At 36.1% G+C, this 13,727-nt stretch overlaps 1 protein-coding gene across 2 annotated transcripts in view; it reads left to right on the top strand.

Annotated features, from left to right (window-relative positions):
* Positions 1 to 13,727, top strand: part of STIM2 (stromal interaction molecule 2) — a 199,926-nt gene that overhangs the window by 155,190 nt on the left and 31,009 nt on the right. For both annotated transcript variants that reach the window (XM_049886396.1, XM_049886397.1), the window contains exons 5-10: positions 1,170 to 1,285; positions 4,380 to 4,557; positions 5,103 to 5,280; positions 10,409 to 10,576; positions 11,299 to 11,399; positions 11,642 to 11,880. In XM_049886396.1, coding sequence (XP_049742353.1) covers positions 1,170 to 1,285; positions 4,380 to 4,557; positions 5,103 to 5,280; positions 10,409 to 10,576; positions 11,299 to 11,399; positions 11,642 to 11,880 — 980 coding nt within the window. The remainder of the gene's footprint in view (positions 1 to 1,169; positions 1,286 to 4,379; positions 4,558 to 5,102; positions 5,281 to 10,408; positions 10,577 to 11,298; positions 11,400 to 11,641; positions 11,881 to 13,727) is intronic.

The following is a 13,727-nucleotide window of genomic DNA, read 5'->3' as shown; positions in this document are numbered from 1 at the left end:
CATCATGTTGGGCTTTGGGCATACAGAGGTAAGACATAGTTTCTGCCTTCAAGCAGCTTGGCAAGTGTCATGTTAAAGCGTACGGGAAGAGTACCTGTGAAGAAGATGAAGGAAGGCATTTCGTAAAGGGAAAGTTAGAGTCCTTCTTTACTTGCTAAAGTTTTATAGAAGCCTCATAGTAGGAGTTTCTGTAATTTCTTCATGCTCAGAGGTACTGATATCATCCCAAATAAAATGTAGTGGTTCAGAGTACAGTGTTTGGAGTCAGACATATTTGGGTTTCAATTTCTTCCTTTTCACTTACTAATAATGTATCCTTGGCCAAGTTACAGAACCTCTCAGAACCTTAGTTTTCTCATCTATAAAATGGAGATACTATAATTAAACCCATGGCACAGGGCCTGGCACATAGTACATGCTTGTTTTTAATAGAAGTGTTACTAACAATTGTATAATTATTAGACTTTGTGTTATATGGCATCATACTTAGTTCTTAAGAAATCTTAGTTGAGTACTGAGTGACTTGAATTTGAGTCCAAAGTGATTGAGTTTCCTTATTTCACCTGTGCCTTTTCCCTGTCCCACATACTTTCTTCATCACTAATAAAATAGGTCAGTACTTCTTATTACATAAATCCCTAAATCTACCCCATGATGATGTCTAACTTCCCACTTGGGACTTCATTGTGCTTTGTTTAATTTTTAAATAGTTTAAATATTAGAATGTAAAGGTGTAGATTTTTTAGATACTTTTAAAGAAAAGTGGCATTATCTAAATTGAGAAATATATTTTTAAAGTCTACTTATGTTGAGTAAGTTACTTATACTTTTATTGCTCGTTGTGAAAGAATAGTAAAAATGCCAGAGACGATTATTATACAAGGTAATTTTAAATGGATAAATTTCTAAATCATTGTAAGTTATAACAGAAAGTAACCTTAGAAGACTAAAATCTACCAATATAGCATCTAAGCTATTAACATACAAGCATCTTTCTATAGCTGAGTTTACACTGAAAAAGTTTTTGATACATGTAATGAAGTATTAAATCATATGCTGGTGAACTCTTACAGTAATCATCACTAATATGTAAATGTGTTGATCAAATATGTAAATTTATATGCCACCAGTATTTTCATCTAATATATATGTATTTCTTAAATGAACAGGATAGCAGTGCACGAGCCATTGTTTATGATATCTCAGCTGAAAATCAGTGATCGGAGTCACAGACAAAAGCTTCAGCTCAAGGCACTGGATGTGGTTTTGTTTGGACCTCTAACACGTTAGTATTCTGTCTTACTTAGAGTATGGTGCAAAAGAATAATCAGATCATCTGTGTGTTATTTAAAGAAGGAAAAAGTAAGAAAGGTAGTAGACCACTAAGAAAAATCTCCTGTTAGCTGTGAAAGAAATGTAATACCATCTTAAAATGAAAGATTTTTAGGGTGAGATGTTCTATCATTGCAACATGGGACGTGAGATTTTCAGAGCTGGTAACTTAAGTAAAAAACTCTTAAAATGATGATTAGTTGATAATTTAGAATTAAATTTCTCAATTTAAAGCTTGAAATTTTTATAGCAGTTTGAGTGTTAATGTTGTTTTAGTTGGATATTCACTGATGCCATCTAATCATCTTGATGACACAAAGCAATAGATCCTAACTTGATTTCATTATCACCAAGAAAAGGATTTTTTTTAAGATATAGATGGAAAGCAAAGACCCTTTTGAAAAACTTCGGAAAGTAATAGACTTCTCTGGCAGAAGCAGAAGGTGGAGAATGTTATTTGATTGTTCTTCAGATTGTTTGGAGGAGGATCATTTAAGAAATTTTATGCCATATTTGTAAAGAAAATAAACCTTGTGTTTCTTTACTTTGACAGTAATGTTTTTTTCCCAGAAGGGAAGCTTAGTATGTTTATTTTATTTCAAATTTCAGAAATCTTTGGGGGAAAGTGTTTGAAGAATACATGTTTTAGAAAGAATTATATTTTATTTTCCAGAATCCATAAAGGAATAAAACCAATTAATATTAGAAGAGTGGCTTTCAAAAGTTATAAATTAGGAAAATAACGTTTATTTTACTGGAATTATTGGGGCTAGGAGACTTCTGGGTCTCTATCATAATGACTTAGAGGTGGCCCTGCTAAAAAAAGGTTACTGAAGTGATATGATAGGGTCCATGACTTACTGTGGCTCTTTTTTGGCTCAGACTAAAAGAGCAGCTGGTGAAATAGCTGGATCTCCCGTTTGTAAGGGTTGGTGGAAATGCACTGTTGGTGGAAATTACGCAGCGTAGGAAATAGAACACTACCGAAATGCTGAGCATTCCACAGAGATGACCCCTTTTCTAACCTTTTCCTTGTCCTAAGTTTTTGACTGAATCCATTGGTGGATTGACTTTTGTGAGATTCTGATTTTTTTTTCATGTGAATGGTTGGTGAAAGTAGGAATTCAAGTATAGCATTTGTCTCTATTTACAAATTGGTCAGGACTACTTACACTTTATTAATCTTAGGGGGAAAAGCACTTTATAAGCAACAAAAACAAAACTGAAACTTGTGAGAGCCGAAAGTTGATGGGACTGCCTTGTTTTTCCAAGGCTTGCAAGTTTTCCTTCCGCCTTTGACAGGGTGCAGTCTTACCACTTACGTGTCGCTCGTTTTAGTGGAAGATATTCTGCCTACACTGGTTCCAGCTTTTGCAGGTTTTACTGTATTATCAAGTCATTTGAAGAGAAACTGGCCTCAAAGTATGTTGAAAACAATGTTTTAATAAAGAAACCAGTTAAGAGGTTAGTGAAGCATTACCTTTAATGTGTTTGTGATAGGATTATTTGAGTGAATGAGTCCCACAGTTGGAACACCCACATTAGTTTTAATAAAAAACTAGCATTATCAAATGAACAGAGAGATATTTTTAAGTTTTTACTTAAGTCTTTTCTAGTTGGTGGTGCTTATTGTAGAGTTTGGGACTTGCTCTTCCTTTTTGGTTGTTACTTCTGATAACTTAATGTTTTAGCCAGAGACAGAGAACAGGGCTCATATTTGAACTAGAGCCTGAGCTAAACTTCTCAGCATGAGGCAGAAATAGAAACAAAACCTGTTGAAAGGCCTTAGCTTTCAGCAGTGGATCTCTCCCACTGTAGGTGAGGGCGTGCACTCTAGAAATGTGGAGCACTGAGGGTTTCCTGGTGTGGAGCATGTAATTTTTTGCACTATGCAAATGTAAAGGTGTAACCCTAGACTCATAAGTATAGGAACTTCTTGTCTCTATACAGCGCTTCATCAAACGTGCAAAATGTCTTTGTTCTAGAGGCCTGGGCATTTAGACAATTTTCCCCTCTAAAATATATAATTTTGTAGCACTAAAATAGTGTACTGTCTTGTATTGGTTAACATTGTCTCTCCCATCCAGAGAGCCCCCTGAAAGTTAGCATAGCTTGACCATCAAGCATAAATAAGAAAATTATTTATATAGTAGATTTCTGTGTTTTGTGTCACTGGAGCCTGTAGGCCCTGGCTCCTTAGCTTAGAAACAACGCTAGGGGTTAACATCATGCCTGGGATGGTGGGAAAGGAGCCGTTGCTCTTTCCCTCTAGTAACCCAGAGATCTCTAGCAAATAGCTGCCTAAAACATAATACATGGGTTATGACCATTTAACCCAAAGTTTCTTAACCTTGGCACTATTCATGTTTTGGGTTGCATAATTCTTTGTTAGGAGGGGCAGTGGTGGTGGTAGAGTTGTCATCTGCATTGTAGGATGTTTAGCAACATCCCTAACCTGTACCCATTAGATGACAGCAACACCTCCCCTTTCCCAGTTGTGAAAACCAAAAATTGTTAAAGATCTACTGGGGGAGAAGTCGCCCCCAGCTGAGAACCACTGATTGACCTAAGCAGTTACGTAGCTGCATGCTTGTGAAAAATGCGAATGATTGGGTTTTTAAAAGTATGGCAGCTGCCTAACTTGACAGAAGGAAAGGAGTTGGAATGATAATGGTGGTATACTTTTTATGACCCCTTTCACCCCACAGAGGACCACACGATTGGAGGTGCTGTTGCCTTTTTCAAGGGTTCCCGGGGCTCTGGGTGTTACTTCCTCTCCCACTAGCTGAGGCATGGTGCATACTTGTGGGTTTTTACCTCACCCCTCCTGCAGGTCTAGTATATCAAATAGTTACAATATGCACATTGATTATTTCAAGAAATAATTTTTAAAAAGCTAGAGCTTGTGTATTGGAGGAAGATTTTCACCGGTTTTGTTTTCATTTTTAGATACCTGCTACTGAAAAAAAAAATGCCTCTGTGAACTGAAGTTCAGTTGTTCTATTACACTCAAAGATTAATTTAACCATCTGTAATTCTCTTTGTAGGCCCACCTCATAACTGGATGAAAGATTTTATCCTCACCGTTTCTATAGTAATTGGTGTTGGAGGGTGCTGGTTTGCTTATATGCAGAATAAGACATCAAAAGAACATGTTGCAAAAATGATGAAAGACTTAGAGGGTCTGCAAACTGCAGAGCAAAGTCTAATGGACTTGCAAGAGAGGTAAGTCAAAATAGCAGTAACTTGCTATTTATGTAGGAAAATACAATTCATAAAAATGTAATATGGGCATGTGCTTACACATTTATATTTAGGTTAGCACACATAGCAGGCATGTTTGCCCATTTCATTTCATATTTTTAGAAAAGTATCAATGTATTGTCGTAATTACAGATTTATGATAAATGTGTACACTTGGAAATAAATGGGTAGAAAGAAGACCAGTAGAAATAATCAGATAGAGGTAGAATTACGTGTGTAGTTAAATTTTTTTTTTTAGCTTGATTTAAACAGTTATGAATTTCATAGAAGTTTTTTTTGCCAAGGAGTTCTTCTTTACTATCCCTGTGCTTTGAGACAAAGATAACCAAAATAGCTGTTTAGTAGGTTGCCTTATATTTTTATTGTCCAGACTTAAGGTTAATAAAAAACACTGTGAATTCTGATTAAAATATGTATCTAGTTGCTTGATGCATATTTATTCTTCAGTTAAAAAAATGAAATTTGGAAACCTTTGTGAGGAATGTTTATTTTTATTGTTCTGTAAGGCTTGAAAAGGCACAGGAAGAAAACAGAAATGTTGCTGTAGAAAAGCAAAATCTAGAGCGCAAAATGATGGATGAAATCAATTATGCAAAGGAGGAGGCTTGTCGGCTGAGAGAGCTGAGGGAGGGAGCGGAATGTGAATTGAGTAGACGCCAATATGCAGAGCAGGAATTGGAACAGGTATTTACACGTTTTAAAAAGTACTCATTAGGATATTTGTATTGCCACTCTGAGGAGCGAGGTCTTATTTTTGTGCAGTCTCCTACATTGAGTTCCACTTTATACTGTTCCTTAGTTAATAAGAGAATCATTTGTTCATATCATGAACATTGAGCAAAGTCCATATGGTAAAACAACAAAATAGTAATTACGAGATAAAGTAACCACCATGTTCACTCGCTCGTGTTTTGATTCTTATCCCACGTCATGTTGATCGTCTTGAGCAAATTTAAGGTGTTTGTTTCATTTAAACTTGTAATATCTTTGCATTTCCAGCCGTAACCTAGTAAAATAAAGTATATATAATGTTGAAATTCTTTGCAAAGGTAAAGAATCTCTACTGACCATCCATCTGAATTCTGTTAAATGGTTTTATAACATAATCTGCTAAAGATTCTGAAGCTGTTTAAAAGATGCCCATCCCCACATCTGCTTCTTCCATTCAGTTAACTCAAGATTGAATGTAGGATTCAGGCATTGCATAGAGTCCTTTGGAGAACGGGACTGTGGAAGAACTTAAATCATAGGCAGATGTTTAGTTTCCTGTTCCCATCGTGACAAACTATCACAAGCTTAATGGCTTAAAACAACATGGATTTATTATCTTACAGTTCTGGAGGTCAGAATCTAAAACGGGTGCCCAGGGCTGTGTTCCTCCTGGACACTTGAAGGGAGAATCTATTTCCTTGCCTTTTCTAGCTTATAGAGAGAGGCTGCGTGTGTTCCTTCGTCTGTCTTTAAAGTGCATAACCTCTGCTTTCATCCCATCTCTTTCTTCTGACTTTGACCTTTCCTTTACAGATGAAGAAATTGGGGAACAAAATGAGGATATAGAAGACTTGCTCAAAATTAGAATGTGACTCGGGTTTAAAGCAGGGGCAGAACCATCAGTAATCAGCCTCTTATTTTGCTTTGTGCGCTGCTGCCTTCTCAACCGGACATTTAATGAGAAATGTCACGTATTATGTGATGAATGAGATTTAATTTCAGTTATGGGAAAATATGCGATGTGCATTACTATTTCCTTCAAGATTGTCATTTTTTTGTAGGATTTGTCTGATTGAATGAATGCAACCATTTCTTTTGTTAACTGCTAACTACTTTTCCTTATCTCGAAATGTCTGTTATTTGGCCTTCTTCCCTGTAAGGAGTTTCTCCTTTTAAATTGACTCTTAGACATATTTTGCGGTCATGCCTCATTTACCTGACAAACTTTATCTGTACAGAATGTAGTCAGGAACCAGGGAGTTAAAAGAAAAAGGACCAGCCAAAATAAAACTGTGTCTAAGAATTAAGTCTTATGTCCTATACTCCTGGGAGAACTCCCTGCCTGTTCCCACCAAGCCTTCTAGCTTTGGGTTTGTTCTCAGTACTAAAAAGCTGCTTAGTTGTTTTTCTAAAGTTTGCAGATAAGAAAAAGCAAATCAGAAAGCAGTAGTGGAGAAATTCTTCTATGGCGATATACCCATAGCAGTATTTTACATATGACTGCCTCGCAGTGAGGGAGAGGACACAACATGAAAAGCACTCAAGAATCACATACATTCTACTCTGAGGTGTTTGGCATAGAGGCCTCACACACCTCCGTAGACCCTAAGATTACCATGATACCATGTCATAAAAAAAAAAAAAATTTTTTTTTTTTTTTTGTATAAACTTAATCCTAATGAGGGCCTGAGTCAGTTAGACATGGTTTAAAGGAGGGAAATGGGTAATGTATTTTAGAAAGAACTCTCTCCAACATGACTATAGTAAGAAACACAGTTTTCTGAGTGCCTACTGTGTGCCAGAAACAAATGCTATGAACCTTGCAAATGGTTTGCTCATAAATTTTTATCCTCTTGGTGTAAAAAAAAAAAAAAAAAATTTTTTTTTTTTTTGGTGTACAGAAATTATCCTCATTTACAGATGGGATGTGTAGAGAACTTAAATAACTTATCTTAGGTCACACAGCTATTACGTGGCAAAAGTAAGATTCTGTGTGTCTTGTTCCAAAGTCCATGCTTTTCCCATACTGCCATTAAAAGTTTTGTTTGTAGAAGTAAGTCTAACAGGGAGATTACCTTATATATAACATTGCAAAATCTACAATTACGTAATTCAAAGTCCTACTATTTTTTATCTGGGGGATAATCAACTTCTCAAAATTAGAAAGGAAAATCTGGTACATGTTTTGTATAAATGGTGTCATTTCCCTAAAGCATAGACTACTGGGTGAATGATGGCAGCACTTTACATTTTGTATAGTTTAAGTAGTTTTCACATAATTAATTTTGTTTTTAAAACAAAGTCTTCAGAATCCTGTAGCTAGGACAAGCAATACTTGGGACATTGAGCCTCAGAATTTAAGGGACTTGCTGAAGGTCACAGAATAATAAGTAATGAAGTCGGGTTTAGAAGCCAGGTTTTCAGATATTTCTAGTGTTTCTTTCTGTGGCATCATGTTTTTATTTATTGTTGTTTTATTACAAAGACTCACAAATTAGGTCAATAATTAGCACAATCATATTTTAGGCATTCAGCATTGCAAAAGCTATTAATTGCTCAAGTTTTTTCTAATGTGTCCATTCCCTTATAAATAACAATGTAATTCAAACTAAGGGTTGGAATTTAGGTCGTATAGTAAACTTGTGAATTATAGAGAAAACATTTAAAATAATTGTCATTATTGAAAGGTCAGATTTCCAAAATTTTGAGACATTATTTGACAATCAATCTAAACATTGTTATGCTTCAATTTATCTGTCTGTGAAATGTATAGATTCTATTTAAATGGATTTCTTTTGAGCTTTTTTTTAGGGGAAATAAATTTATGGTGATAACATTAAGGAAAATTTTCCTATTTAAAAGAGAAAAAATTGAGTGAAATCCATTCAGGCTTTCTGAATACTTCCTTGGAAATGAAAATTGTACAGAAATTTTAGCTTTAAAATGTTGTGCTCAAAAGGGCCTGCTCTCTTACACTTGGTGGTGGTATACAGAACTGCATGTCGCAGGACCCAAGCTCAGATTCTCTCTTCCTGAGAGATTAGCAGGGATGCCACTTAGCTTACCTGGCAGTCTTATTAGACAGTGTTGTCCTAAGCACAGTGCACAATGAATTGTGTCAGACAAATGTTACTTAGGATTCGTTTTCAGTGAGTGAGTTCTGTCTTACCCTTACTTTTGATATCTCTCTTTTGAACTGTATACATAGTGTTGTATTTTGGATGTGTTTTTTAAAATTGTGGAGTTTTAAAAATATTTTTTACATAATTCCTGTCTTAGTTATCTAGTACTGCTATAACAGAAATACCATAAGTGGATGGCTTTAACAAACAGAAATTTATTCCCTCACAGTTTAGGAGGCTAGAAGTCTAAATTCAAGGTGCCAGCTCCAGGGGTGGGCTTTCTTTCTCTGTCGGCTCTGGGGGAAGGTCCTTGTCATCAGTCTTCCTTTGGTCAAGGAGATTCTCAGCTTAGGGACCCTGGGTTCAAAGGATGAGCAAGCTGTTGACTCTTCTTTCTTGGTGGTAGGAGGTCTATCTTCTCTCAGTTTGATTTTCCCTTTTATATCTCAAAAGAGATTGACTCAAGATACAGCCTAATCCTGCATCACAGAGGTTAGGATTTACAACACATAGGATAATCACATCCAATGGTGGACAACCACACAATACTGGGAATCATAGCCTAGCCAAGTTGACACACATTTTGGGGGGACACAGTTCAAACCATAACAATTCCTTTTTCACAGTATTTGACAGCTGTTCTATTTCTTTATCAGAAGATTGTGTATAGTACTCTTCTTAGTTTATTCTGGCACATAATAAGGTTTATTTAAATAAATTAAGTTTGTTCAGAGCAAGCATTCCTCTGCACTTCAGTTTAGAAATGGTACTTCAATTACCTTACTTACCTTTCAGGACAATTAATTTGAAATTATGGTCCTCTAGAAGCAAGATGCTCCCATGGGTCACTCATCCCTTTGTCTGAAATTGTTGAGTGTGTGTATACAATTCCACAAATTCCATCATGTGCCTTTACCCATCTTTAGTTTGAGCTCTTGCTAGGTTTTAGCTGAATCATTCCTAGAATGGATTGTCCCTTTCCTTCTGTGTCATTTTCTTAGCGAGGCTTTTCCTAAGATTTTTTTTTTTTCTTAGCACTTACTACTATCTAGCACACTGCCATTTTATTTTTTCAATCTTGTTTATTGTCTGGCTCCCCTAAAGGGCAGCTGGAAGAAATACTATGACATCCTTACACTGAAGGTTATGCATAATCTGTCACAGAAAAATCAAGTAGACACCTACTCAGAATCTATTTTTTCAGAATTTATATGTGGTCTGCAAATGCTTACTCACCTAGTTTCTAGTATATTTTTGTTGCTGTTAGGTGCCATTGAGTAGGTTCCAACTCATAGTGACCCTATAGGACAAAGTAGAACTGCCCCATAGGGTTTCCAAGGAGCAGCTAGTGGATTTGAACTGCTGACCTTTGGGTTAGCAGCCCAGCTCTTAATCTCTACGCCACTGGGGCTCCTTCTGGTAAGTTGGATGTGGTGAATTAAATAGAAGTGGTAAAACAGACCATAAGAGCAAATAACCTTGTAACAGTGAAAAATAAGTGGCCACAAAGAAGATTTCATGGAAAACTACCAAAAAGGTGTAATTACTTTAAAAAATCAGTATAGTTGGGGAGTTATGGCAAGTTCTCTGGGAAACATCAGAAGAGGTAGTATTTCTGGCATTTCTTCATATACTACTCAATAATCAAATACATTCATTATGGGAAAGTGTGATCAGTTTTAGATTGTATGTGCCCTAGATTTTAGCCTCTCAGTGAGCCTGGCTGTTATAAAATACAAAAACTAAATATTTCAACTTAAAAGTATATGTAAGTCCCTTTTATGCTCTTTGGCTTCACAACTTTGCTTAATGAATTTAAGAAGCACTTAAAACTTTCAGCTCTGGATTTAGTATGAGAAATATATTGTATTTTAACTTTATGATTTAAAAGATATTTACAAAAAGTATAGTTAAAATTGCCCTTTCTCTTAATTTTAGTATTAAAAAATTATATCTTTTTTTTTTTTTTTAACTTCTAGGTTCGCATGGCTCTGAAAAAAGCTGAGAAAGAATTTGAGCTCAGAAGTAGTTGGTCTGTCCCAGATGCACTTCAGAAGTGGCTGCAGCTAACACATGAAGTGGAAGTACAGTACTACAATATTAAAAGACAGAATGCGGAGATGCAGTTAGCTATTGCTAAGGATGAGGTACTTGGTAATCTATTATATTTCAAAAGTTACTAAACTTGTTTCCGAGCCTGCATTCTAGAGGGATGAACCAACTGGGATACAAAGATCTGTGTTAAGATTTTTATGATTGCACATTTTTTTTCTTAAATTAGTATTGTAGTCATAGGCTATAAAGTGAAATTCCTTTATTTAGAGAATTGTGTATTTTCAAAATGACATTTGTGTCATTTAACAAATCGTCACTATAATCATTATTTTAAATGTTTTATACGGAGCTTTTCTCCTCTAGGTTGCCGCTTCATATGTGATTCAGGTTAGTAGTTACTAGAAATTCATGTCTGACACTTAATTAAATTGTGTGAAATAAGAGTAAGTCTTAATCTGACTTCTAGGAAAAAAAAAAACAAAACTCTGTTCACTAACACCTCCATTGCAGTAGGATATAGTTCATGTTATTCTGTTAGTTTTAGTAGTATTCAGGTCTTTCTCAGCCATACGACCAAAAAAGAAAAATTCTCGCGAACAAAGTTTTGAATTACATTGATTGGGCTAGGAAAGCATGCTTCCCCTCTCCCTTACGTTTCCTTCTTTGAAAAACAGAGCTATTTCTTGGCTAATAATTCTCCACTGGTTTTCTATTCATTAATGCATTCAAAACAAAATAAATTTTGTTAGTATGTATGTATGTATTTTTTCCAAACCTACCCTTTGGATTTATTTTTCTCCTCTTGGGTTTCTAGGCAGAGAAAATTAAGAAGAAGAGAAGTACCGTGTTTGGGACCCTGCATGTTGCACACAGCTCCTCTCTAGATGAGGTGGACCACAAAATTCTGGAAGCAAAGTAAGAATGTTATTTTAGCTACCTCTTTATTTGTTGTTGTGTTGAAACGAGTGATTTATAGGCTATTTGTATATCAATTTTTCATTTTTAATCATGTAAAATTACATATTTTAATTCTAAGACTGGGTAGTTTCTTCTTGAAATTAGAAAATTACCATGGTGTGTTTATGTAGTTACTTTATTTCAGTGCCATGTTAAACAGCTCTTGATGCAACAAGTAACTCCTTTATTGGCTTTTCCAGGAAAGCGCTCTCTGAATTGACAACTTGTTTACGAGAACGGCTTTTTCGCTGGCAACAGATTGAGAAGATCTGTGGCTTTCAGATAGCCCATAACTCAGGGCTCCCCAGCCTGACTTCTTCCCTTTATTCTGACCACAGCTGGGTGGTGATGCCCAGAGTCTCCATTCCACCTTATCCAATAGCCGGAGGCGTTGATGACTTAGATGAAGATACACCCCCGATAGTGTCACAGTTTCCTGGTAAGTTGTGAGTTCAACAGAGAGAGTTGGTACAAGTTTTAAAGTAACTATCATGTCCTTTTGGAAACCCTGGTGGCAGAGTGGTTAAGTGCTATGGCTGCTAACCAAAGGTCAGCAGTTCGAATCCAGCAGGCGCTCCTTGGAAACTCTATGGGGTAGTTCTGTTCTTTCCTGTAGCATTGCTGTGAGTCGGAATCTACTTGATGGCAGTGGGTTTGGGTATGTGATCATGTCCATTTATGAACCATTTACTTTGAAATCTATGATAAAAATTTTGTTCATTCTTTTTTTTTTTCTTTTTGTTATTATATTTTAAGTGTTTTGTTTGAGAATATTATATGTTGTTTTATATATAGATACATGGTTAGTCTGGGCGATGCATGTAGTTAAGGGCTCAACTGGTAGCTGAAAGGTTGGCGGTTCAAACCCACCCAGAGGCACCTCGGAAGACAGCTTTGAGAACACTATGGAGCAATTCTACTCTGCACACATGGGGTCACCATGAGTAGGAATCACATCAGATGTACTATATATGTGTATATACATGCATGTATGTAACAAAAAAAACCCAAACACACTGCCGTCGAGTCGATTCCAACTCATAGCGACCCTACAGGACGGAGTAGAACTGCCCCATAGAGTTTCCAAGGAGCGCCTGGCAGATTTGAACTGCCGACCTCTTGGTTAGCAACTGTAGCATTTAACCACTACGCCACCAGTGTTTCCGAATGTATGTATGTGTGTACATATAATTTGTGTGTTTGTGTATATAGTATGTGTGTCTGCGTACATATACATACATATAGTACATTTGTTGTTAGTTGCCGTCGAGTCAGCCCCACGATGACCCCATGTATGGTAGAATAAAATGCTGCCCAGTCCTGTGCCGTTTTCACAGTGCTCAAGTCCACTGATGAAGGATGGCATCATTTGCCTTTAAACAAATTTAAGCTGTGTTTATGTTTAGAAAAACTTTTGTTTTTTGTTGCTCCTTCCAAACATGATTTTTTAATGTACATTTGTCATTATACTGCTTTGTTATGCTCTGTGTTTTGAAAGTTTTTGCATTGTTCAGAATAAATTTTAGTAGGAAATTTATTTTCGCTTTGATTTCTTGCAGAGTTAAAGAGGTGTTGAATTTCAAATGGTATCTATCTTGTATAAAAATCACTGAAAAACCTCATCATCCTTACTGTCTGACTAATTTTCCCTTTCTTTGTGACCTTTTTGAGATCATATAGATAGAACAAGATTCCCCAAAATGGAGATTAGTCATTGATTGGTTGAAAACTTACCTGGAAATTTTTGTTTTTGAGATAAATCAAACTCTTTTTAGTTTGATTTTTTTTCTATGCAGTTGTTACAGCTTTCATGAAATTATGTTTTAGAAAAAGTTCTAATTTAAAAAAATAATTTTATAAAGTGAAATCTTTAACTTGCAAATTAATTTCCAGTTACTGAATATATGCTTGTGTTCAGGTCTGTGGTTTAAATCTCTGGTTTAATGGCAGAAAGATAATGCAGGCAGTTGGAGGAGGCAGTAAACTCTGACAGGAGAAGGGGGAGTGGACAGATTGTCAGTGCAGCAAGCACTAGACGTATGTGACCACACTTGTTTCACTTGTCCCATGCTGAAAGGCAGTGATGGTTGCAGAGTTATAGCTAGCTCATTACTTATTCTGCAGTTTGAATATTGTCAACTTGTGCTTATTTGAGAGCCCTGATGGTGCAGTGAAGAGCTACAGCTATTAACCAAAAGGTTGACAGTTCAAATCCACCAGCCACTCCTTGGAAACCCTACGGGGGAGCAGTTCTACTCTGTCCTATAGGGTCTCTATGAGTCAGAA

This window comes from Elephas maximus, chromosome 5, assembly GCF_024166365.1.
Source record: "Elephas maximus indicus isolate mEleMax1 chromosome 5, mEleMax1 primary haplotype, whole genome shotgun sequence".
Classification (NCBI taxonomy): domain Eukaryota; kingdom Metazoa; phylum Chordata; class Mammalia; order Proboscidea; family Elephantidae; genus Elephas; species Elephas maximus.
The sequence above is the reverse complement of the archived record's forward strand: the minus strand, read 5'-3'. Positions and strand labels throughout refer to the sequence as shown.